General features: G+C 47.5%; 2 protein-coding genes across 3 annotated transcripts; one reads left to right on the forward strand and one right to left on the reverse strand.

Moving 5' to 3' along the window:
• Positions 1 to 596: 596 nt before the first annotated feature.
• LOC119175069 (uncharacterized) lies at positions 597 to 11,976 on the forward strand. The gene is made up of 4 exons (XM_037426277.2): positions 597 to 643; positions 1,405 to 1,454; positions 1,556 to 1,772; positions 11,081 to 11,976. Exons 3-4 carry the CDS (start codon positions 1,592 to 1,594, stop codon positions 11,245 to 11,247), a joined length of 348 nt encoding a protein of 115 aa, XP_037282174.1. The 5' UTR covers positions 597 to 643; positions 1,405 to 1,454; positions 1,556 to 1,591; the 3' UTR covers positions 11,248 to 11,976.
• A 2,010-nt stretch (positions 11,977 to 13,986) lies between these two features.
• On the reverse strand, positions 13,987 to 20,547 carry LOC119174033 (uncharacterized). Of its 2 annotated transcripts, none has more exons than XM_075894764.1 (3): positions 19,920 to 20,547; positions 17,311 to 17,421; positions 13,987 to 17,033 (listed from the first exon to the last, which is right to left on the reverse strand). In XM_075894764.1, exons 1-3 carry the CDS (start codon positions 19,923 to 19,925, stop codon positions 16,209 to 16,211), a joined length of 942 nt encoding a protein of 313 aa, XP_075750879.1. In that variant the 5' UTR covers positions 19,926 to 20,547; the 3' UTR covers positions 13,987 to 16,208. The 2 variants fall into 2 exon arrangements, with proteins under 2 accessions (XP_075750879.1, XP_037280708.2); XM_037424811.2 differs by having other exon boundaries at positions 17,311 to 17,424.
• Between the last annotated feature and the right edge of the window lie 6,307 nt (positions 20,548 to 26,854).

Below are 26,854 nucleotides of genomic sequence, written 5' to 3' on the forward strand. Positions count from 1 at the left end.
CGCACGTGCTTTCATCTATGGCTGCGTTACGTCGAACGACGACGACAGCCCCTAAACTGTTTGTCACCATCGAAGAACAAGAAGACCTCTCCTCGGTGATATATGTGGTCTTCACACGGAGCGAGGACGACAGCGCCCCCCTCCCCCCCACACTTAAGTTTAAGCAGCTGGCTGAAGATAGGGTGAAATTTACATGACTGGGCTTGAGAAGCCTTCGTTCTGCCATAGACTTCAATAGGCGTGAAACGATAATTTTGTTATCGAGGATATTAGAGGAGCGTGTTAGGTTACAGAAGCTCAGCAATTAAGACGCATACAACCAGAGGAAGACTGATACTCTGGTATTTCGCTTTTTTTTTTTTCTCGGGAGCGCTAAGGTGCAGTGTAGCGCCTTTGCGGGGATCGTGCTGTTGGCAGTGAAGCGGAACTAGAGGAAAAACTGTGTCTCTCGTGGCGTTGCAAATGGCACCAGTGTTTGCCTCACACAGAAGGAACGAGGCGCCACGTCAAGCGACTCTGGTGCCTGTCACGAAACTCTGAGAAAAGAAGAAAATAAAAAGACTCCTCTCGTGTATATAGCAGCGAGCAAACTGGCGGGTGGAGGATTGTTGCAAGCAACCTTCGAATGGCTTCCCACTGGAGGGTAAGAACGTTTGACTCTTAGCACATTGCTCATAGAAACAATTTAGGCCACTCTCGTTTTCCTTATGATATCTGCATCAGATCCATCACGCATCGCCGTGTCTAAACGAAAAGTGTCGATCATAGTTTATGAAAACATGTCGACGCCGATAGCGACTTATCACCCGCAGAAAACTCCCCATGTGAGTGCATCTGAAACATTTGTGCTTAGTTGAAGTGTCAAGGGGGACGTCGTTAAACACATGCATGCAAAACATACTTCATTTTGATAGTTTTGGTACAGACAAGAAGAGCACGTTTCTGCGTCGTGAATGGTAAATCAAAGTAAATGCCGTACCTCCTCACAATAAAGCTTGTCATCTATAGATGTGGCGCACCCAATGGCGAGAAAGTGCGAACTATATATATATATATATATATATATATATATATATATATATATATATATATATATATATATATATATATATATATATATATATATATATATATATATATATATATATATATATATATATATATATATATATATATATATATATATATATATATATATCTATTGCATTTTAACGAAATGCTGTGCGTTAAAACTATTGTACGAAATATTTTTGACACGACGGAAGATATTTCGAATTAAATGTGTGATGCATTGAGCATGCTTTTATACCGAGAGTAGGCATTTCTCAATCGAATGAGTTCTAGCAAAGGTGACTAATGGCGTTAAGGCGAATGCTTTTAAGTTTCCCGTGTGGCACCGCGCAGATGGCACTAAATCTTGGCCACGGACGAACCCTACTGAATGGGGATCACAGGTGAACTTCCCATATTCGGCGCAAGCGAAAACTCCGGTCGTTGTGAGATAACGGGCGTACCGACGGCGTCGCCGCTGACCTGTGATGATCCGTGGGCGCAGTTGGCACTGCTGCTGCTTCCCGGGGCTCTTGCAGTGATGGTGTGGGCCCAAGATGGCGGCGACGACTTCGACGGGAGCGATGACTTCGGCGGGAGTTTCGGAGACGGCGGCTTTGTGGGGGACGCGTACGACGGAACGGTCATGCAGTCCGTGTACGCACCCCCCGAGACAATCGTGGGACCAACGGTGGTGCTTCGTCGCAAGAGGCGCTCAGTCGGTGAGTCCGCTCAGCCGATCCGAAACAGAACGATGGCATTGCAAAAAATACAAAAACTGCTCCTGGTCGCATTCGTAACCAGTAGACACGAGAGATTATTGAGGCGAGCTCTATCGCAAGTTGAGTGCGAAGCTGTGTGGGAGTAGGCCATTCGTAGCCTCATCTGAAAAAAGAGCTCGATTTTCTTGGCCGTGTGCACTGAAGTACTGATACAGAATGGTTAATTTGATATCTGCTTAAAGCTACATTTTCGGGTCTAGTGTGCAGCGCCACACGCTTACGGTTTTTAGTCATGTGTGCGGCGTCACATGAACATCGATGTGAGCTATATAATGTGCGGTAGGGTCATGCAATAAACAAAAGATCAAAGTTTAGCACTAATCCTGTTGTCTTTATTTCTCTTCTTCATCGTTGCATCTTTTCTTCAAGCGAAAATTGAACTGCGCTATAGCAATACAATTTTCTCTCCCTCACTGGTTAAAATGGTAGCTTGCCGTAACTATCAATCAAAAATCTTTTATTTTCACCATTTCATACAAAGGTGAAAAAGGGAGAACTGGAGAAAAAGCCGATAGTTCTTCGGCTTGACACTAATTGAAAATAGGTGAAAAAAACAAATATGACAAAATAAGCTACTTACGAAAAACGACTCCCGATTTTATACAGTAGAGACGTATTTGAAGATTCTCTTAACATTGCAGCATCACACAACGAACCACGTGACTTCCTAGAGTGTTCGATATTTTACGTGTGTTTCTAACGGGCGGTGTTCAATTGTCCCTGAAAGCGACACTTTTTGTATTTCACTACTACCTGCACCACAGCACTGTACTCTTGCCAAAATGCTTCATTGGGGCTCTGCTGCATATGACCGGGAGTTGTCTTTAAGAACAAGCTTTTTTCCAAAGATATGATTTTTTTGTTACTATTGCTTCTTCGTTTATGACAGGACGCTGCCCTCGAGAGACGGCGCCTCGTACAGATGTACCCACATCCTGGGAATATGAACACGGACAGCGAGAGGTTTCATTAAGTGTGTAGCGATCCATTCTCTAGAAATGGGGCGCCTTACATGACAAATAACGATGGGCGAACACGGCAGGCAGGAAAGCTACCGCTGGTCGTAAAACAAAAACTGTGCTGTCACAGCCTCTCTGTATTAACATGTTGGGGTGAAATTTGCAGGATAACGGGTAAACTAGAGAAATTGGTAAAGCAGCGTGCAATGGAACGTAAAATCGTAGCATCGGAATACCGCAGAATGGGACAAACAGGCATAGTATTTCTCCTATATTCTTGAATGACCCTTGACGAAATTGAAACCTCGAGATGTGTGTGTTTGATTGTCTCATATTCGCGACCTATTATCAGCGGCGAACGTTGCCTTTAAAATAACTTGATAGGGTAATAAGGTTCTCTTTATCGTCATTGGTGATACCGTCTTTCAAAGAAAGACATGGTAAAATAAATATTTTGAATTTAAGCCTTCAACATGAAGGGGTGGCGCAGGATTTTAGGGGCGAAGCTCTTTAGGCGGTGGGTCGTTCCCTGCTCCATATGTAGTATGTAGCCACCTCTAGTTTATGACTTATCAATAGAGGGCGTTGTGTGTATTTGTCCTTGATTGAGAGAAACTGGGGAAGAGCGTTGGGCTAGGAAGGTTTTCAACTACGTGTACATGAGGAATGTCGATACAAAATAGAGGAATCGAACCAGACAATTGACGGGTAAATACTTGAAAAAGAGCAGGGGGACAAACCAAAAAGAATTACGGGTTAAGAAGAAGGTGAAGGAAATCGAGATCGACATGTGGAGAATTGGCATGATTAAGAAGTTTGCATTAGAGATCTATCGAACTTTTAAGCAGGAAATTGCCAAGGAAAGGATCTATCATCATACTCGGGGTACTTCTCTACTGTTTGAGGCCAGCACGAGAGAACTGCGAACCAAGACTCATCAGGCCAAATACGAAAGGGTAGACACGGTATGCAGTGCGTGTGGAGTGGAGGAGGAAACTGCCAAACACCTGATAATGTTCTGTAAAGGGCTTCACCTTATAGTTCAAGATGATGGCGCAGAGTTCTTCAAAGCACTGGAGTTTAAGGACCGGGAGGTCAAAATAGACTTTAAGCGGGTAGAAATGACTAGAAGGAGGTTATCTGATTGGTGGATAAAATCAAGGCACGAGTGAAAATTAAATCCTTCCCTGCAAAGTACCAATCCTCAACTTCACTATTTAAAAGGGAAAAAAGATAAATCTAGTTTGTGGTTCACTAAGTATTACGGCTAGGTGGGGTTAGCCGCCACCCGATCTAAAGGGTGCAGCCATATGAATCCATCCATTTATCCATCCATCCTTGGGAATATTATCACTAGATGTCATTAGTGGTTTTCACAGCATATCTACGGAGTGATTGATGATGAGTGGGGCAAAGCGTCCTTCTGTCCGTCAGTGTGTCCAACCATCCATGCGTCCATCCGTAAGCCCGTCCATCCATCCGTACATGCTTCCGTCTATGCTTCCGTCCGTCCGCCCATGCATCCGTTCATCTGTCCATTCGCCCATTCGTGCATACACTTGTTGATGCTTCCATCCGTCCGTGCCTCCATCCGTCTATGTGTCCATCAGTCCGTCCATGCCAACTAGTCGGCGAATTCAACGTTGAAATAATGGGCCTTATGACCTCACTTCGCCCCCTAATGAGCATTGACTTCCTGTATCCGCTCTCAATTTTTCCCGTACTCCTCCTATAGAAAGGAAATAAAATTTAATTATTTGATTGGTCGATTCATTGTGTCGACGACAGTGTGCTTTGTGTCCACGAAAGACAAAGAGGCAGAGAAGCTTGTTTTTGGCCAATCCACCAGAGTGGGTATGAACCATTTATTAGAGGAATCCAATCGAACAAAGGCTCATACAGCGTGAACGTGACAAAAGCTTATAGTCACCAGACAAATGTTTGTTTGAAGCCTGCTGTTCCGACAAGTTGGTGACCTCAGACGCTTCCCGCATCGCAACTATTCGTCCCGAAGCTTCTCTTCGACGGCATGAAACCGAAGTCCCGATAATCCCCAGCAAACACCTCTATAATATGGACGACTGCTGCCAAAGGTGCATTTACAACTGCCGAAAATACTCGCCTCTTCTAGCGCACGCGAAACAAGATGCGTCGATTTCCACTATGGTGGACGCATCCAACATAGCTGTTTGTAGTGTTCTTCAACAGGTAGTTGACAATGATTAGCAGCCCATATTTTTCTTCTCGACAAAGCTGACAGTGCAAGAAACAGCACTTTCGGCCGCGAACTACTGGCGATAGCAGTCCGCCACTTCTGTTACAACCTCGGAAGTCTCCAGTTTTTTACTGTCACCGACCAAAAGCCACTGACTTATGCTATTACTTCCAATAGTGCTTCACATACACCACGCGAAATTCGCCAGCTTGCCTATATTGCCGAGTTCACTACTGAAATTTGACGTATTTGTGGTACCAACAATCCTAGCTGTCGCCGGCGATCCGTCACGGATTCACATGAAGGATCCTTAGATACACATCAACGCAAACTCGTCCCGAAATCGACTTCATGCACCTGGCTACTGCACAGCGCACAGACCCCGACACTCCGAAATGCGAACGAAGACGTCTTACAAGCTCGCAGCGACCGTCATCTGCGAAGTGGGTCGGCCACAAGTATTTGGACAAGTCTTCGACGCTGTATACTCTCCTCATCGGAGTGCCACAACGTCTCTTCACCTCCCGCTACCTTTGGTCCCTGATGTCCATGCCAGCATGCCAAAGTCAACAAACACACCATCAGCACGCCGGGCAATTTTCAATTACAAGACGTTCATTCAGGCCATGTTTACATCGACATTGTGGGCACGCTACTACCGTCCGCAAACAAATTGCATTAAATACTCATTTGTGTGATGAGTAAGGGGGTTACTTAGTGGGCCCAGGTCATCGAACGTACTAAAGACAACCTGATAACACGAAGACGTTCTTTATATCGGACGAGTACAGGAACACATAGGATGGAATCTCACTATGCTACATGGAAAGTCGACAATAAAGTTCCTTCCACACGAGAAGAAAGTCTACGTCGTTACGGTCAGCGTGCTTCACTCCCGCGACACCAAGTCTACATGACCACAACCACGCCCACCATTGTTGCGGTGACCGTAGCACCAGGCAACGTGGCGTTGAGTCCGTCGCAGTAGCGTCCACGGTGAGACACGCCTTCTCGTGTAGCTCGCTGGCTCGAGCTTAAGTCGATGTCCCGCATCATGACCTCTTGTTGGCGTCCAGGTCACGCTCGACCGGGGCGAGCGCCCAGGACACGGGTTCGAAAGCCCCGACACCCATTGAAGCTGGCCACGCACGCTCGCCGAACTGTCTTTTTTTTTTTCTCAAGCCTTTGCTGATCTGCGAGGGCTCGTTTCCGGAACAAATCTTGGTGTACTCCGCGAGTCCGTTTTGTCGGAACCAGCATCAGCTGAGGTGCACTCTAACGCCGACCACTTGCAAACCACTATGGCTACTGTTGCACGGCCACCGCTTTGTCGTGATTGCAAGACCGTTTATATAAGCCCATCATTACTTCATGCCATTCATGTCTTCATCCGTCATGATGCTACTCGAACTTAATTACAAGTAGCTTACGATGGTTCTGTTTAAGATCATCAAGTGCGATACGAAGTGCTTCACTCTCCTTGTTAACGGGCCCGAAGAGACGATTGCTATAAACAGCTTGAGGGCAGCTCACGTGGACGCTGGCAAGACCATTTGAAGCAGATAAACCACTCGATGGCAATGACTTCATCGCTAGGGTGGAGGAGCCATGTAGTGGACAATTGGCGTCCACGAAAAACGAAAAGAAGCTTGGACATCATCACCCAAAGTGGGTGAGAACCATACTTAAAGGTAATCATTGTCATTTTAACAATGACTGACATCACCCGGTCATTTGTTTTTTACTTATATCATTCATTTTGAACCCATCAATACCTCTGTCTCAAATTCTCAAATCACATCTGATAGCCTGCATCCTTGCTTCAATATACTTATATATATATATATATATATATATATATATATATATATATATATATATATATATATATATATATATATATATATATATATATATATATATATAGGCTTCACTACACCGTGAGTACCTCTCATCGAGACCCTCCGGTATTTTCCGGCCTTCGCAACGAAGACGTCGAAGAAAGGCTGGACAGTTATGATCGAACCAGCGTTTGTAATTATTGGGACGAGGCGCACAAACTGCGCTACGTTCCTTTTTATCTCGATGGCGTCGCTAAAACCTGGTATTACAACCACGAGAGTGACTTCTCCAATTGGTCGGCCTTCACGGGGCATCTCCGTCAGGTATTTGGCACGTCTGCAGGATGTTCTGTAGTAGCGAAACAGAAGCTCGCAACCCGCATCCAGGGGGACGACGAATCGTATACGTCCTACATTGAAGATATTCTGGCTCTCTGTCGCCGAGCACAAAATGACATGACGGAGGCCGATCGCATCCGACATCTACTGAAAGGCATCAACTCTGTGGCCTTCAATGCTCTCGTGATCCAGAATCCGACTACCGTCCTGGACGTCATCACTACATGCTAACGCCTGGACGCGCTTCATTCCAAGCGCCTTCCACACGCCTCCTGCGACGCTCGCTTTACCAAAGAGCATGAATTGCGGGCCCTTATCCGCACAATTGTCAGAGAAGAACTTTACAACCTTATTCCAGGCAACTCTACCATTGCGTCTGTCCACACACCTCCTTCCAACCTGTGAGAGATAATCAAGGACGAACTGGCATCAATTACAAGCGCTGCACATGCCCCGTCTCCTGTGCGCTTCCCAGTGCCTTCGTACGCAGAAGTTGCATCGCGGGCCCCTGCACCAGTTCCAACCGTGCCTGCGGACGTCGGATGCGACCATGTGGCTGCGATGACAACGCAAGCGCCAAGGCCACGCCACTATTCTGCATGGCGTCCTCTGCGCCCCATCTGCTTCTACTGTGGCATAAGGGGTCATATATCCCGTTTCTGCCGCCGCCGTCAGCAGGATGAACGACGTGGTTACTCAGCTTACGAGAGAGACTTTGCCCCGAGACCCGATGAATACGATCCTGCACCGTATTTATCCACCTCCCGTCAGTCGCCCTCCCCTCCACGGTCTCATGCTGCGCCTCGTCCCGCCGCCGTTCTCCGTCACCGTTTCGGCGTACGTCATCACCCCTGCGTCCCGCGCCGATCTCTCTGGACTCGGAAAACTAGAAGGTGCAGTTTTTGGAGGGGAAACTGCTTGTTGTCGGAACGTTACAACTCCTCCGTCTCGTCCAGCTAATTTACTGCCTGTTTGTGTGGAAGGTGTTTTTGTTGACGCCCTTATAGACACTGGATCCGCAATTTCGGTAATTGATAGTGAATTGTGTTTTCGCCAGCGTAAAGTGCAAACTCCTTATGCCGGTCCCATGTTATGCGGCGCTAATGACAGTCCAATTCGCCCGACCGGGTTGTGCACTGCTCGTGTTCTCATCGATGGAATCCGTCATCACATACAATTGGCTGTGCTGTCTTCGTGCGCTCATCAGATAATCTTAGGCTGGGACTACATATATATATATATATATATATATATATATATAGTGTAATGACGAAAACCGAAACTGGAACTCTCTCTGGCACAGACTCGCATGCTAGGAAGGAAGAGGAGAAAGACGAAGCAGAATAAGAACAGCCGGCCTGCAGCAAAGGCGTTGTGTCTTATTTCTCGTCGTTACAATGGCGCAGTCGACGAAGAAGACGTCTTACGTCCCGGCTTCGTCACCCAGGATACCCGCCGACGTGTAGCCGCGGTAAGCGTCGCTTGGGACGCCGTCAAGGCCTCCTCGGCGGCTCCAGCACCCGTTCCCGGTACCAGTTCACGATAAGGAACGCCGTCACGCTTCTTAGCTGATGGAAACCGCAAGGCGTCCGTCGCGGCCAGCATCGATCCCAGCACCGACGGATGGCGTCCAGGCCTCCGTTGTGGTTTCGGGGAACTTGCCCAGGGACGCGACACGTCACGGCAACCATGCGCACGGGCCTCTCTCACCTAGGGATGGCGTACATGCCTCCTCCATACCTGGTAACCTGTCGGCGCTTCAAGCACCCACCGTGTACGGCGTCGAGGCCTACCCGGCGGCGCAACACCGCTTCATCTACGCCACAGTACCAGGTCACAACTCATCACACGGGTTCCGCTTGCCTGGGAACGTCGTTGACGCTTCCAGCGCCCTGGAACCCATGTCCACGAATCCGACCACAGCTGGATTTCCAAGGGACGCCGTCCACGCGTCCTTGGTCAGGAATTGTACCACCTCGAATACCGCAGTCACTGTATCCTCCGCAGAGGCGGGCCTTGGCTCTTCGTGCGGATCACACGACAGCGCAGCGGAGCTGCAGCACACCATCGCGCAACTCCGTGTCACGACCAACGCCCTCATAGCGTCGAGTTCCAAGCTATGTCCTGCCATCTTGCCAACATTGTGCGCACTCAATGCCATGTTGGCTGCGGCCGCCGCACAAAACTTCGAGGTAAGCTCGCCCGAGAACCGTCGCAATCTCCGGCGTTCTCTCGCGGAGGTATCGGAGCAAGTGAACTGCTTGGCGGGGGCACATTTCGGAGTTCTGCCCGCCGTCCCGCCATCGCCGATTTCCTTCGCGCTACCGGAATTTCGCGGCTTCCAGGACGACGCCGAGGAATGGGTGGCAACCGTCAACGCTCTCGGAACGACTGAAGAGCAGAAGTGGGACATGGCCATAGATCGCCTGCGGGATGCTGCCGCAGCATGGCACAGGTACGAAGGCGTCAGGCAGCAGTCCTGGGCAGAATGGAGTGCAGCCCTGATTGCCGCTTTCGGACGGATTTCCTGTGACTCCAGCAAGTCCAGCTCGATCTTCCCCGAGGCCGAGGATGGAGCCCAGGCAGCGCCCCGCCTCGAGGCTGCAATCGTTCGTTGCAGCTCGTCAACGGAATGCTGCCAGGAGTTCCCTGCTGCTGACCCTGACCGAAGTGGCTGGAATCCTACACTACAGGTCCCGGACTCTGCATCGGTATTCGACCTGAAAATACCGCCACCAGACCTTCGTCCGGAGATACGGCCCTCGCGCTCGTCGTCTGAGGACATCGAGGCACTCAATCCTATTGTATTAGACACAACTGAACCCTACCAGACCACGATCATGCTCAGCCACGCAGACACTCGGCTACCAAGGAACGTTTCCTTCGAGAAAGCCCAGATACCTAGCTACGCTGAGGCCACTGCCATCGAGAACTTGCCGAGGACCAGCCCTCCTGCTGTTTCCTCCCAGCATACGATGTTTGCACATGACAGTTCGCCAGAAGCCACCGGCTCGACTACGTCTGGGAGTTCTGCTGTGGTATTTATGCCCAACCATGAGCTGCGTCCCATCTCATTTCAAGAAATGGCCCAAACGTCATCATGGCTGCCTCGCAGGGCATCCCGCTGCAGTTCAGTCCACCAGCGACGGTGGGACAAACACCAGCGTTTCCAGGTTACTCTGCGACCTTGCCGGAACAGTCAGGGCCGTCCACCTGAACTGCATTCTACGAGTTGTCAGGAAACGTTGCATCATGGACGAGTTCGACCACGGCGACAAAGTCAAGCCCACCCACCAAAAACTTTACCGCCAGCTCCGCGCGCGCACAGGACCCAGTCTCCATCACGACACGGTGAACGACCCAGACGACATAGCCAGTGTCGGCCGCCGGAGCCAATTTCGACAAACTTCCAGCGTGGTCGAGACCGACCACGACGATGTAGCCAACCTCGCCCACCTGAAGCACTGTCAACTGCTGCAGCTAGCCTTACCTACCAGAACATTGTCGTTTGGCCCAACGACAATGCTAGCAGTCATGGCCGAGTGTAATGACGAAAACCGAAACTGGAACTCTCTCTGGCACAGACTCGCATGCTAGGAAGGAAGAGGAGAAAGACGAAGCAGAATAAGAACAGCCGGCCTGCAGCAAAGGCGTTGTGTCTTATTTCTCGTCGTTACAATATATATATATATAGTTCGAAGTTTTGTGGTTGTCAAGCAATAAGCCTTTAACTTAGAGATCCTGCCGCCCGATTCTTGGCCTTGTGGGTGTGTGACAGTATTACAAGGATCATCATCATCATCATCATCATCATCATCATCAAATAAACGTTAGTTTTGAGCCTTCTGTTCCCACAATTGATATGGCACTTTTTACTTCTTGCACCCTTCGCAGAGGGCCCCGTGACGGATTCATACGTTCACCGCCGAGTCAGGAGAGGCGGCTACGGCGTTGTTGGCCCGGTGCACACGTACGTGAGGACCGACTACGACGGTAACTTCAAGTGGGGCGCCAGGCACCACGTCGGGAAGTCGTACGGTGGCCACGCCCACCACTACTGAGACCCGCACAACAGGCGGAGCACTTCACCAAACAACGACGTCAGATCTCTGCAGGGTTATTGGACACAGCTACTTCTCTTGCATCACTCATTGTGAAGACCATTGGCGTAGCCATAGGTGGAGTTTCAAAACCCACTTCCCCTAAACATGGTCCAGACATTTAATGCGTAAATGGATGCCCATATAAACGTTCGCAACTTGGTGCAATATGCTGTTTCGCGGTCTGCTTTTTAAAACACTCCATATCATTGCATTCCGAAAGACGCGATGTCACCGCGCACATCTTCTTTGCAGTTTCTTTATTATTTTTTGTAGATAATTGGTCGTTTAAACATGTACAGCGCGTCGAGGACACCCGTGGCAAAGATAGGTCCATGATAAAGTATGTAATGAAAACAGGCTTCCAATATAGCTATCCCAATTTGTACCAACTAACAAAAATATATCTCACAAAAGTTAGAGAAAGCTCAGACACACCGACACCCAACCACATAACAAAAGAGTGCATCAAGAGGCCCAAACACATCGACAGCTCACACGTTACTAACCATCCGCACATGTTACACAGGCAGTGGGAAGCATATGGCTTGCAGACGAGGCCAATCAGAGCCAAACAGCTTTGCTTGCCCAGACCTAGCGGGCCCCTCGTGCCAGCGGAGCCCTGGACTGAGGGCCCAACCACAACTGCCTGTATTTTCCTGAATAAAGTTTTTTCCTTGTCCTTTTCCACCTTAAAGTTTATTTTGAAAAACAAAAAGAAAAGACGCCAAGCCTTCGCGGAAGATGCAGCACAGTCACAGCGAGAGCTAGAAGAGTGGCCTTTCAAAGCCTTTTCAAAACACTCGTTGGCATGCTACAAGCACACTGTGTTGCTAGGTACCCACAGCGCCATAAATAGTCATAGACGTTGTGTAGTAGGCCAGTATTGACTGTATGCTATCCTTCGTAATTCTTTGGAAAGCGTGGTATACACTACACACTTGTTGGAAATTCGATGCAATTTTTTTATGCACTGGCTGACGACTACGAAGAAATATGCGTGAAGTGGGTAGCCGCCACAGCTAACAGGTGATCGAGAACAAGCTTTTGTAATGGGTTAGAGCATTGGATGACCCACTCTTCACGCTGTTCGCAGTCCCAAGCACCGGCGTGACTCAGTGGTGGTATACTGGGCTGGCACGCCGCGAACCCGAAATCAAGCCCCACTGTGTGCTTGGTACGAAGTTTTTTGGGGGGCGAAGCTCCCTATGCTGTGAGTCGTGCGTCCGCGATGTAGGTAGTAGTAGTCGTAGTAGTAGGTAGCCACCTCCACGGCCGGACTAAAGGAACGGCAGGTGCGCACCCTTTTCAATTGAGGAGGAAACCCGCACACAATCATCATAAATCAAAATGTAGTTCTTTTTGATGAAACAACTTGTAGAGACGAGTATTGGTGATTTAATCTCCAATAAAGTTTGCTTTGAATTTGATGCTTGCTAAAATAAACTAGTATCAGAAGGACGCACTTTGAGCATTATCTAACCAGAAAGGGTTGCCACGTTAAACTCGCTGGGCGTGACCTCCTTGGTTTTAGCAAGATTTAGCGAAGGTTGGGCCACACTGCCATGAATACAGCGAACAATTATATAGCCATGAACTAGAGGCAATGAAAGGTTAGAAATAGACACGAAGTGCAGGCCATAAGAAAGTGCGCGAGTGCTACCTCTCGTTTAGTCCTCGGAATGTCTGCTGGATGGTGGTACTTCTATATGCTGAATATACGATGAAAAGATGCGTGATGGTGGTACTTGGAGTGTTCACTAGATGGACGTACGGATGGATAAACGGACGGACATAAGGATGGACGCACAGACGGAAGTATGAACGCAAGGACGATCGTACTAACGGACGGACGCCTCGCCCCACTCATCATCATGCACTCCGTGGATATGCTGCCATTTTTTTTTCTTATTTCGTGAGATAGTGGTTACGGACACCGGCGGCGGCGGCAGACAACTACGGCGCCACGCGTGACCCGCGTTGTGATCTCGTAACAACTTTCGCTGCAAAAAAAAAAAAAAAAGAGAAGGAAGAATCGAAAGCCTCCTGGGTATTATCACGAACACACAAGATCACACTCATCACTGACAACAACACGCATGCCATCATCAAACAGCATTCCCTTACTATATGTTGTTTCAAGAAGTGTGCCTGGAAATCCAAAAACAAATTAAGAAAGAACACATGTACACGCTGCTTTCACAATTTCACAATTACTTTTGTTGTGACTGCAGGTATATCTAAGCTCTTCCATGCACACAACTTCACTTTTGGCGGAAAATTTCTTTAAAAAATAAATGGCTAACTTTTTTGCAGAAAACGATTTTCTCACAAAAAATGAGAATTTTTGTTCAAAAAATATGAGGTGACAACCATGCAGTACGGGGCTACTGGTCACTTTCTGTTAAAGGCCGTGAAGCAGTCCTCCTTTCTCTGCAAGAGTAAAGGGGCATTGTATGTAGCACACATCTATCTCATTCTTGAGGGCGCTTGAACATGTTTCCGAAAACACCGTCATAAGAACAATGAGAAATAATACATTGCCACCCTTCTAAAGACCTTAATGCATAGTGGTCACCCACGATGGTCACCAACTACTCATCAAGTATATGTAGCTTTTCATTTCTAGATTTCTTGGTATTAGCAACCTGGACGACATGACGTGCGACGCTATCAACATAATAATTACAGAACGTAGAGTACACTTTTTATGGGTTATTTATTTCGTGTTGGTGGACTAAAAGGCAATCTGCTGGACAACGCATAAGATTAATATCAGAAATCACACAATTCAGAACACTTCCGACCTCGACAAGGGGGTCCTGGGAGGTGCCTGGCTAGAAACCCCTCAGAGACAGAGGCACAAAAGAGCACGTCTTTATTCGTCCGAACCTCGGCTGCAATGATGATGATCATGACTACGTCCTCTTGATGATGGCACTCGATGGTGTGCCGCTCAGCGCCAGCTGCGAGCATGTTCTCTTCTTGAACGGTCGGCGCGCCCGCAGCCACCGCTTCCATCTTTTGTGTATCACTATCCTTCTAAGACCCTTCATGCAGGGTGGTCGCCAGCGACATCGCGCTAAGCTCCTTATTCTTTAGCGTTAGATACTCACAGTATGATCCCCTGCACTATCAACGTAATAAGGACAGCACATACTTCCTTTATTTATAATAATGTCTCGGACCCGCCCCCTAGCGCGCCTTGAGGACAACAACAGCCGGAAGAAAGCAAGCGTAACATGTCACATCGAAGCCCAAACGAAGTAGCGTCATCTCTGTCAGATTGACGAAAGTATTTAGAAATTCACGATTATTATTGCCCGATACAAGGAGCTCGCGTTTTTCAAGAGGGAAAAAATCACAGCATTTCCACGGAGTGAATCATGATGAGTGGGTCGAAGCGTCCATCCGTGTGTCTATCCGTCCATGTATCGATCCATCCGTTCGTGCGTCCGGACGAACCAACGAATGCACGGACGAATGTACCCACGGACGGACAGAAGAACGCTTCGCCCCACTCATCATTATTCACTCCGTGGATACGCAGAGAAAACCGTTAACGCCATCTAGTTATATTCTTCTCAAGGACATATAGATACAACGCCATCTATTGAGCCCACCATGAACTAGAGGTGGCTACATACTACTATCACGACTACAGATGAGGGAACCGTAGAGTTGCCCAAAAAAACTAAAGGGGACTCTGGCAGTGCGATCGTTCAGCGACCATGGGAATTGTGGGTACGACATGAATTTGCCTAATCTTCGTACTTGCGGGCGGCGATTCGCACTTGAGACTTCGTTTATTGCCATGTTTTGGCTTTGTTTTTAGTGAAATAAGAAATCGTTTTCACCTTCGTGAGCTTATTTGAATAGTGATCTTAAAGGTGAAGGTGGTGAAACGCAACCTAACTGTCTGTCTCCCCTTCACCCACTTGACTTCTTTTGGAATCTAGTCTGTGCTTCTTAATGACCAGTGGTTTCTTGCCTTCGCGCTACGTGCCCTGCCCATGGCCATTTCTTCTTGTTGATTTCGACTATGGTGTCCTTAACACCCATTTGTTCCCTGAAAGAATTTGCTCCCTTCTTGTCCCTTAGGGTTACACCTATCATTTTCCCTTCCATTGCTTGCTGCGTCGTGCTCAACTTGAGTTGAACCTACTTTGTAATTCTCGACGTTTCTATTCCGTATACCGGTAAGACCTAAGGGACACTGTTATATGTGTGCCTTAGCAAACGTCCTCATTATTTTCGCCATTTAACGTAATGAAAGTCACCTTAACATGTCTCCCACCACATTAGAAGTTATTTTGAAGAGAGCAAGCATATATTATCTATTGCTTATTTTTTATGATTTTCAGACACATTTCTTCCAACAAGCGTCGTGAGCCCGTGTATATGTATAAAGTAATAGTTGTACGCATTGTATGTTGGCTTTACAGGAAACCTGTAAACGTAGAGACGTTCAGAAAATGTTCTTTTTTTTTTGTCTAGTATGCTAAGTCACTCGATTTTTTTTTTTCAATTCATCGATTAGCAGCTGTAAAGCACATTTTCTTGCAATCTCCATTTCTGGCGTAACAAGAGGTGCATACTGGTACACGGGAAACGCATTTATTATTGTTTTTGTTTGCAGCATTGAAACCTTGGCACTGTGAGAAAAATAAAACAAAACAAATAAAAATTTGCAGGAACTTAACCTCGAATAGGGAGATCCTTGATCACACTTCCGCGCAACAATGCGAGAAGCCTGTGCGTAGCGGAAGGGTAAAAGCGCGACCACTGCAAGCCTCGAAGCTTGTTCGAAAGACCATGCATCTCGTTGTAATAGGGAAGCGCGATAAACTCGGTGGGCACGCAAAATACACGAGCGGAAAAGATCTCGCCTGCCATCACGGGAGACCTACTGGAAGGAGACGTCAGAACACCACAAGCGGCGGCGGAAGGAATGGTGCGTGGTAGGGCCACTTGAGCTGGCCGAAGGGAAAGTGCCTCAGTTGCATCGAGTGAAGAAAGGCAGACGCGGCATTGGCGTAGTACGCCGGGTGCATGGCGGCCGGGTGGAGCTCGGTTGCACCGGCGGGAAAGTACCCGAACGTGGCCGGCGACAAAGGGCTCGTAAAGGGGAATCCCCCTTGGCTAAGCTGAAAGCCTCTGCGGGGGAAAGCCGGTGGAACAGGCCCGACGACGTGCACGTCGGTTGCATCCACGTAGAACGGATACCTGAGCGCAGTGCGTTTTGGAGGGCCAGGTCTTCTTGGAGCGTCGACCTCTTTCGGAGGCGGGAACACGGGAGGCCTGGGCTTGGTGCGTCGAGGCACGTCGTCCGCCGCATCGATCAGGACTTTTGGCGGGACCACATCGCCTCCCGCGCGCTCCGGGTATCCAGAAGGTTCGACACTAACCGAAGATGACACCATCGTCGAAGACGCCGCGGGTATCTCGGTCGGTCCTATCACTGCAGTGTCCTCGCCGCTGGATGCGTTTACCGCCATCAGGTCCACAGAGGGAACTGCTTGGCCCGTTGTGGCGGAGTCCTTGACGGGATCCACGGCAGGCTCGTTAGTCTGCACGTCGGCACGGAATCCCTGCGCGTCCGCAACGTAATTGACGATGCGGACGCGGCCATCAACGTCTCGCAGCCCGTACGATCCCACTTTGACTCCGTTGGTGCTCTCCTCTTTGTGGAAGCTGCTCCCGGAAGAATGAACAACGTCGTAGCCGAACCTGTAGTTTCCCTGACTCTGCAAGAAGCCAGAAAGTATGCTTCAACGCGGTCATATAGGCCGTTTTCATACGGAAAAGTGCATCCGTAACATGCGTGGCAGAGCACGGTTTAATTAGGGCCAGCTCTTTCGACAGACATCAGATTACGACATGATTAGTTTCACGAAATCATGTCTGCCGAATAGATACAAACAAAGTCTGCTATGCTCCCATTGTTAATTTGTTAATTCAGCAATGACGTCGTTTGGCATGCAAAGAATGTCATCGAATGTACAATCGAAGGCAATTACTCACATCTTGCGTCTTGAAGTGTGTACTCGTGCCAGTGCGCGTGGCCGTCTTTTGCTGGTTCACTGAACTGCCACTTGCACATGCAAGTAGAGCGGCCAGCAACAAGGTAGGCTGCTGCTGCGAGATTGAACGCCGCAAATCAGGGAAATGGAGCAAACACGTCGTCGTCACGCATGCAATGGCGTAAACGATGCCTTCGTGCGACCGCCACAGCCTTCAGTCCGGATGCAGCCGGCTGCAACCGGAAAATTAAGCCCTTCACAGTCTGGTCAACCGCTAGCACCGATGAAATTCACAGTCCGAGAAGTGTAATTTATACAAATATTTTTTATTTTATTTTGGAAAACATTAAAACAAAGCGTTTTGCAGCGTGTTGTTATGCATTGAGGAGGAGGAGAAAGGAAAGAAGCGGAAGGACAGGGAGGTTAGCCAGTTCTTAGACCGGTTGGCTACCCTGTGCAGGGGAAAGGTGCGAGGGGTGTAAAAGATTATGAAAAGAAATGTTACAGAGAGAGAGAGAGAGAATACAAAAGATAGCAAAAGAAAAGAAGCAAAATCAAAGAGAATACGACACTAAGGTCAGTCTCTAAAGCCAGTTGTTCGCAAAAACATAAGGCTTTCAAAGCCTTCTTGGCTGAGGATGGAATCGGCTAATATCCTAGAATCCTTTGTTCCGACAAAGGCAACGTACAATGACAAGCTGGTGAACCGCAGTCTTTTTACACACACTGCATGACATCGAAACGGAATGTTTTTTTTTAAGTAAATACGGAAGACCAAGAAAATGATAAGATAAAGGAATCAGTTAAAAAGCCCTCCGTCATCCCCTACATGCATAAGCTGTCACAAAAAAAAAAGTGCTGCAAATCAGACGTTGGGGTAGTTTTCTCGGCCCCAAGCAAATTAAAAAGCTATGTAGCAGGATATATAGAAAACTAGCGCAACGCGCTAAAAGTCAAAAACGGGAATCATAGGCAGTCGTATGTCAAGTGTGAAACAGGTGTTGTATATTTGGTACCATTTTCCTGTGGTCTCATCTACATAGGCCAGATGGGAAGATGTGTCAACACTTTCAAAGGAGTACTGACACGAATTTTAAGTATTTTCGAATTGTTGCTTCAAGTAGAAAGGTTAGTGTGGGAAACCCTAGAAAGAGTGTAGCGGTGCCTGGAAATGCATCAACTATATCTTTAATGCCACTACGTAAAAAAAAAAGATAACCTTCGGTTACGATATTGAGGGCGCGGCTTATAACTGAGGTGTCCGCGCAGTGTGACGTCACGGGTGGCATCAACTCACGACGAAGCAGATCTGTCACAACAAAGAGTGAATTGTCATCCAACGACCCTGATTTATGTGCCGCATGCAGGACGCAAAATTCGCAAAATTAGCGGAACTGTGGTGACTCGTCAGGATAAGCGCAGTGGCTTGCAGATGCTCAGCGACAAAAAACTTTAAAATAAAAGTAAAATATTTTACACGTGTTGCCTTACTTCGGTGGTGTGTGGAGATCGAGAACACGGGGAAATGTAAGACGTCCCTCTTGCGATGTCTCAACACCGTTTTCCTTCAGAGCGGAAACGTGCGGCAATGCGGTGTTGCCGCGTCGTGTCACCCATGGCATAAAGAAGCAGGCTCGCAATCGTCGTTACGCTTCGCATGATTTACGGCAATGCTCAGATAACTTGGGCGACTCTATCCATGCGATGACATTCTAACCCTTCTCAGCCCAATGTTGTGCTTTCAAATTTTAAGACTAATGGCAGTGATGATATTTTAGACGTACGTACATGCATACATCGCATCAAGTGCATGCTCCTGTACGGGTCCTAGCAAGCGCGCCTGCGCACGAAGACAAAACGTAATCATGGTTGCGTATTTGTGTAGCGCTGACTGAACATGGTGGAAAATAGTATCGACAAAATCTTAATTGTTCTCCGCGAATACCACCTTCTGCATGCGCATTCACTACGTGTACAGAGGCTTGAAAAAACGCGTTTGGAAATTGTAAAAGAAGCACATACGCGGAAGACTGAACGAATTTAACAAATTTTCAAACTTCAACACGAGAAAGAACAAAAGGCACGAACGCAGTGGGCAGTATTGACCTAACGCGGTCCAAACGCGTGAGCTGAAAAGAACGCGTCGGTGATCTGCCTCACACGTAAGCCCCGGTCGTTCGTGAGGTAGGTACACGTGATGCATAATGTTCCTTGCTTGCGGTATTTTATCCTACTAAAAGGAAAGACTGAAAAACAGAAGTTCACGCCGAAATTCTACTCTATACACTCAACTCCTTGGGAAAGCATGAATTTGTCTCACAAAAATGGCTCAGTTATTGAGTGTCAAATGCGGAGACCTCAGCTGTTTGCTTCAAGTTTGTCCGGGTCAGCGGGGATAGCACATAGTCCTCGCCACACTCAAGCAACAAATTACCCCGTGGAATTGAACCTCGCGGAACGTGCAGAGGGCATGCGGTCAGTGTTTGGGCCAGTATGATTACGCGAATTTATTGAATGGCGCACGACAACCCTTGTAAGCTTCAACGAGGAGCAGCGCGTCGATGGCATTGCAAGCACGTGACACGGTCAAGCGAAACAACACGGACTCACCTTCATGGTCTCCTGGTGCTGGGAAGAAGCCTGAGCATAGCGGCAATCCGACTTGCCCCTTTATAGAAGAGCAGCGCACAAACAGAAGCAAACAAGTGGTCACGTGTCGATACAGCGTAAACGGTGGCCCGGGACAGCGCCGTCACCAGGAAGGAAGCGCCCCGCTCAAGTTCATCCCTCCTCTCCGCGGGAACGTCGTCTTTCGCGGCCAAGGACCGGACAGGCCACGCCTGCGGACGTGCACCCCGGCGGTCAAGCATCCATTAGCCAGCTATTATACCGTCACGGCGAGAGTGACGCGCGCTCGTTGCATGCAGTCGTCCGGAAGAAGAGCTTCGAGACATTCTTCGCACGAACCCTCGGCGTGGTAGACGTCCGAAGCGGCTCCGAACTTATGCTTGCACCCAGCGAGAAAAGAAAGAAAAACTACAAGTGTGCCACCAAAAACATTGCACGCAACCACTCCATCTTCGAATGGTGACGGAAGAAGGCCCGGCTCGACGAGCCTGGAAAGGCGCTTCCCGGCGGATTTCGAAGAACCACCACTGCATCGCTCGTTCCTGCCGGAAACGAAGCGATGAATCCTCGAAAGCGCTTTCGCCCCTCTTGCTCTCACATGCAGTCAATAACACCGAGAAAACGGTGGCGCTAAGTGATTTCCTTGTCTCTATGAATGGCCTTGAGAAAGGACCGATCAGCGGTCTTCGGAGCATAAAAAGGAAAGGGCAGAAAAAAAACGGATGGTTAAGATGACAACTTGGTAATCCCTTGTCTCGTCTACTTCGCCTCTTCGACGATGTTGTTTGAAAACAGCGCATATCCAAGATAATACTATACCACATATAAGCACAAAACACGAAAAGAATGGAACATGGGTGGAACTTGTGTATTAAAAACGAATCAAAACGTCACTAATGCTTCTGGTGATACCGGAAAATTAGTCTTCAGTCAATTTATTATTTCACTGGCATTTGCCTGTACACAAGTTACTGCATTCCTGTTAATATATATATATATATATATATATATATATATATATATATATATATATATATATATATATATATATATATATATATATATATATACCCCGTATATATATATATATATATATATATATATATATATATATATATATATATATATATAATTTGGACCTTTCAGTAGTGGCCATTTTTCAGGTGCAGTCAGTTAATTTTCTCTTACTCAATGAACAACCAGGATAGGCGTCACATTTCTTTGTGCTCGTTCATTCCTTGCACACAACTACGGACCACAATTGACCGTACTCTGGCATTCCTCGCACGATCTTCGCGAGCTGAGCACATGCTGCACGGTTTTAGCGCCACCCGCGTAGAGGCGCGTCATGCCAACGAACTGTCGATCGAGGTCCTACCGGCAGCGGCGTGGTTATGCTAATGCGCTGTCGCTAAATGCGGGCTGCGACCGTTCTGACGTTTCAGGGAGCGTCCTTGTTCAATCGGTCACCGACCTCGTTGGACGAGAAATCACTATACGATGAGTGGCGTAAGTCCACGAATATCACAACACAAATCTAGCAATGACGGCGGTATTGTTTTTCTTAAATGTATAAAAAGGTATATCACACTTACGAATAAATTATTAAAAACTAGCATAGCTTCTCAGCTCACCTAGTTGCATTGTGGTGTTGCGACCTCTCGGAAATCGGTCGAACAGTACTTGAAAATTCAATGTAGCTTTGTGGTATTCAACGCGGATACACATTACAAAATGAACAGGTGTTTAATAAGGTTGAATGCACTGTATACTTCGCTGTCAAGCAATTCAAGTAGAGTGCTTCAAAGCTAGATCTCTAGGAGGGACACTTGCGCGGCATGTCTCCCTCAGCCTGAACAGGAAAAAGGTCAGGGCCCCCCTTCCCACCGTGATTTAATGCAGCGATCACGATAAGCGCCGTTATGGCTGCTTCCGCACCTTTAGCAGTTCGCGCGCAATATGAACCCACAGAGGGCCCAGTCTTGATGTGTGTCATCGCGGATTTATAGCGGTCTCAGATGCCTCGCCATCAGCGAAAATTGACCGTCGGCGGCATCAGCCAGAGGAGTAATAAGACAAGTCATCACGCGAAGACATCATGGGCGCGAGGTCCACCCCTGGAGGAGCGGGCACTGCAATAGCGGTGACGTGCAGGGTTGGATTGGATCACGTGATCTCACCTCACTCTGGCGAAGGAAAGCTGGCGGTTGGATGCGTTGTTTTTCACTGCGACTCCGCGATGTTTTCACTTTTGAACAGCGTTGTTTTCTCTCACTTCACGTGTGCGGACTTACCCCGAGACTACACAATCCAGAAAGTTGCACTAAAAGTTATCGGCAGCGCACCACACTGCGCTACGTACGTGAGGCCACTGTCACGGCCGCTGTCGCCTCTCTCTTTCCATGTTCTTGTGGTTGTTAATTCTAACCCATGGGGTTACAATGAGCACCGACCACGATTGTTCACATAAAAGCAGAACGTTTCAGTTACTGCGCGTGAGCCTCGTTCCCAATGAAAAATGAATGTGCAAACAGTTCAATTATGTATATATCAAATTACGACGCACGTGCATACATGCGGGGGAAGTTGCCGCCATTGCATTTAAGAATGTGCGCCGTCGTCTGAATTGTCCGAGCAAGATAAAGCCCGGAAGTCCAGTTCTTTTCCTTCATTTTTTGTTAATTTAAACCTATTCAGATCTATTTAGGAGCCAGTTGCTACTGCGTGTTCAGCCAGCGCGTTCGACGAAACCTTCTTTCTTACATCATACATGTGCTTCTCTCGCCAAGGTAATTTTTACCGCAGTCTGCGCCACCTCCCACTCTCCTCCCCAGGTGTCTCTCCCCATGAAATATGTTGTGAAAACGTTTCAACCTCAGATATTCCCTTCGCTTGTCTAGAAGTTACCAACCAAGCTTTTCTTTCGCTTTTGAAACAGTGATATTTCTGGTAAAATCAGAGCAGACAAACCAAACAGCCGTGTTTTGAATTATTTCTAAATTGGACACATCACACGCTTTCCACGGATTCCACACAGCACAAGCGTAATCTAAGACAGATCGAATGTTAGTCTTATATAGTGGATTCTTGGCCTCAAGTGGTAACTTACTTGCGTTTCTGCGCAGGAAACCTAACGTACGTCCTGCTTTACTTGTGACGTGATTGATGTGACGGCTGCAGGAAAGGTCCGGCGTAAAATATACACCGAGATGCTTGTGTTCACGAACTGTTAGCGGCCTGGTTGAATTTACTGTGTAAAATGAGTACTGTTGTGCCTTTTCTATAGTGAAACTCATATGCGCTGTTATTTTTTTTTTTGCATTATTGAACATACGTCACTTTCCACACCATTCAGAAACTGTGTCAAGATCGTTTTGAAGAGTAGTGCAATCATGGGAGCTATGTATAAGCCTGTACAAAACACAGTCGTCGGCAAATAATTTGATATGTGAGGAAATACTTTCCGTCATACGATACTATTTGTTCGGGTGTTTTCTCTTTCTTTTTTTCGATGTTTCGGTAATCGTGCCTTTCTCCAGCACCTGCAAGTATGTGTATAAAGTTTGCGAAACATAGGCCACATTTTTGAATGCGCGGTCGAGGCCGTCAAGGGAGACCGCTTCACCATCGCGGCTCTCGTCCTGCAAACAATGCAGACTCGCGAACCCGCCACACAGCGTCTCCGTCATGATTGACTGCGGCGAAGTGGCGAATGCTCGCTGTTCGTGCAAATCAGGATGAGACAATGTCTACGCCTGTAACTTAACATGTGTGAAGCAGGTTGAGGCAATGTGTAACCTAACATAGAAGTTGTGTTTTCTGCTGGTGCGTTGGCTGTCGAGCTCATATCAAATTTTCATGATGTTAATGTTTCTTAATTAGGAACCCAGTTGTACATGTTTCTTAATTAGGAATCCAGTTACAACTCTGAACTAGTTTGAATATTTAATATTGCCACCAATTCTAACCTAGAAAAAAATATTTGTGCAGCGCCAGAAATTTCAATTATTTTGTTAATAAAAAGAGATCATAAATATTTTCCAGCTTTAAAATTTGTATCGCTATCACAACTGAGGCTGCAGGTTGTAAAGGTGGAATATAAATTCATATTTTAGGCATCAGCCTCGAAAGGCCAATAAAATTGCAATATATAATGTAATCGACACGCGCCTTCGAACATCTAACATTGCGCAGCGCTCACCGCGGAGACAAGCGGCCGCACGCAGCTCCATGAAAGAAAGCGCTGTGCTTAGAAAATTAGTTCAAAGCGGAGACCCACGGTTGTTTGAACAGCGTCGGTCGACCACACATCAGATAACGAACTTTGTCGAGCTCAGTTATCACGCAACGTAGGCCTCAAAAACGAAAGAAAAAGTTAAGAGCAGACAATCGGCGAAATCTGGCCTCAGCAAGTACGTCACGACTACATAACAAACTAGTGCTCTCACCAAACGCTTGAGGACGCAAGTGCGAAAAAAAAGATATCAATCCAACGAAATGTTCTTTACAAAATAATAATTACACGCCCATATTTTGCATGTTTCTTATACACAACACAATTTATTCAACACACCTTACGTGGTTCTTTTTGTTGAGCTGCACTGCCATAAACAGTATCTACACGATTCGCACCGATTTGAGTATAGCCGCTTTTCGTTTAAGACAGCAGGTGAGGCACGTTTTCAACGAAGCTTGTTGAATTACATGCTGTTGGGCTAGTTGGGTCATTGATTCAGAAAAAGGTTACAACTGCGCGAATGAGACATCATGTAAGAAACAAACACGCCCACATTCGTTGAGCTGCGTGTGGGGCGTGTTTCTCTGTTTCTTGCGTGGTGTCCTATTCGTGCAGTTGTATCGTTTTTTTAAAGCTTGCGACGACGGCCAGGTTCGATCGCTAAAGAAAAAAAAAACAGTTTGCGGTTGTATACGGCGCCAAGACGTGAACATTGTGCAACGCATGTTGTATAGCAAAGCATTTCTGTGTGATGCTCTTCTCATTTTGTGCTTTTTATAAGCTCAGCCTTGCCTTGAAATAAAAACATTGCGGACATCCTGTCTCTTTCATTGATGTATATATTGACCACCTGTTTAAAAAGAAAAACAAGCGCGATGAATAAAGCCTTAGTGAATTATGACTATTTTCTACTATAATTTAGTCGAAATAAAAATTACGTCATGACCTCAGTTCGCACGAACAATTTTGAGGTAGACAAAATAGGGAATCACTAAATTAAAACGACAAACAATAACCTTGCCTTTTGGGCGGACAAAAACGGTCTGAAATCATTAATTTTCGCCATGGCCAAACGTCGGTACGCACAGTAATCCAAAATTCGCGCCAGTGAAACCGAAACGGGAAGCACGGGCCAGTTCCTTTCACCAACCACCAGGTGCACTAAGGTCGATTGGGCCACCGGGGCCTATGGGAGTGTCCACTTTTAACTTGTTTTTAATTTCTCTATGCGTGAATCCTCAAATTGACGTCATACAAGCACCGTTCACAGCACCGCCATCGGTCGCACAACAGGCTAATAGGCAAATCCTTGCCGCGACGTCACATAACCGCGGCCGCAGCAACGCCAGTGTTCGTACTCAGGGCTATGGCCAGTCTTTCGACGCGTCAACGGTTACATCATTGGATGTTGCTGATTACGCCAGTTGCCCCAGGAATGCCACGAGAGGCGTGTATTCTATCCCACTGTACACGTCAACACTCACGCCCGAGTTTCGTCAGCAGTCCTCTCCTTATTGTTTGTATCCACGTCTTCGTACGGCATGTTGCAATCAGGCTACCACTCCAACCGCCCTACGAGGGACCCTTCAAAGTCGTCAAGCATTCCCCGAAGTATTCCGTCCTGCTGCTTCATGGACGCGAGGACAGTGTCTCCATTGACCACATAAAGCCGGCCTTTCTCAACACCGATGTCGTTTTCGCAGACGACAAGCCATCCGCAACACCAGATGAACGCGCTTCGCAGCATCGCTGGAGTTTCCACGGTCACCCTGGCGGCCAAAGCGCGAACTTCTCAGCTGCTCCCGCAGACGAGAGTGGCGGCTGGTGGAGGCGGTGTTTAGAGCTTTTTCAAGCAATCCCGCAACGCCCCGCGGGCGCACGGCGCACGATGGGAAAAGATAATATGCCGAGAGAACCGGCCCTTCCTCGGCCGCTACTCATTAGCACCGTGAAGCACAAAACGACAGGAAAAAAAAAAACATGTCACCGTTTATTGAACAGGGTCCGAAGGCGCACCTGCATATATATCTACGCATGAAATGTGAAATGAATAACGCAGTCAGTGTAAGTATCACTGTACAGAAGATGCGCGGCATGCAAGCTGTTGCGTACCGATACATATGGTCAAAACATGCTATCGTGAGGAATGTGAGCAGGAACACTGAATTTGTAGTTATTCAATGATGAACTGCTCATAAAGTGCCGTCTTTTATTACCATCGCAGTTTGATTGCGCTGTTAACACAAGACTGCAGAAAAGTGTTACAGCTATAAAGTTTAAAATTTTTCATGGACAAGTCACGCGCTGAAAAAAAGAAGAAGTTAACACATTCTAAACGTGTTTGAAGACGAAGGGGTGGAACTAGAATTAACGTGCGAGATACCTTGCTCTAATAATTTGCGGTTTCTTATAAGATGCTGAAGTGTCGGCGGAGCATGTTTGCAGTGGTAGTAGTAGTCAGCATTTCTTTAAAAAAACAGAGGTTGCTATAGGGGGACCAGCCTCTAGTGGATCAGCCTACCTGCAGTACTAGGTGAAGTCCCTAGTCAGGGACCTCATTGGTCGTGGCCGCTGTCCTGGCACGCTGGACCATGGCTCGTTGGGCCGCAAGGTCCTGGAAACCGAGCAGGGCCGCCTCACAGTCCTCTCTTGTTGGATTTGGGTTCGGGGGTAAAGAAGG

Source organism: Rhipicephalus microplus, chromosome 5, assembly GCF_043290135.1.
Source record: "Rhipicephalus microplus isolate Deutch F79 chromosome 5, USDA_Rmic, whole genome shotgun sequence".
NCBI lineage: Eukaryota > Metazoa > Arthropoda > Arachnida > Ixodida > Ixodidae > Rhipicephalus > Rhipicephalus microplus.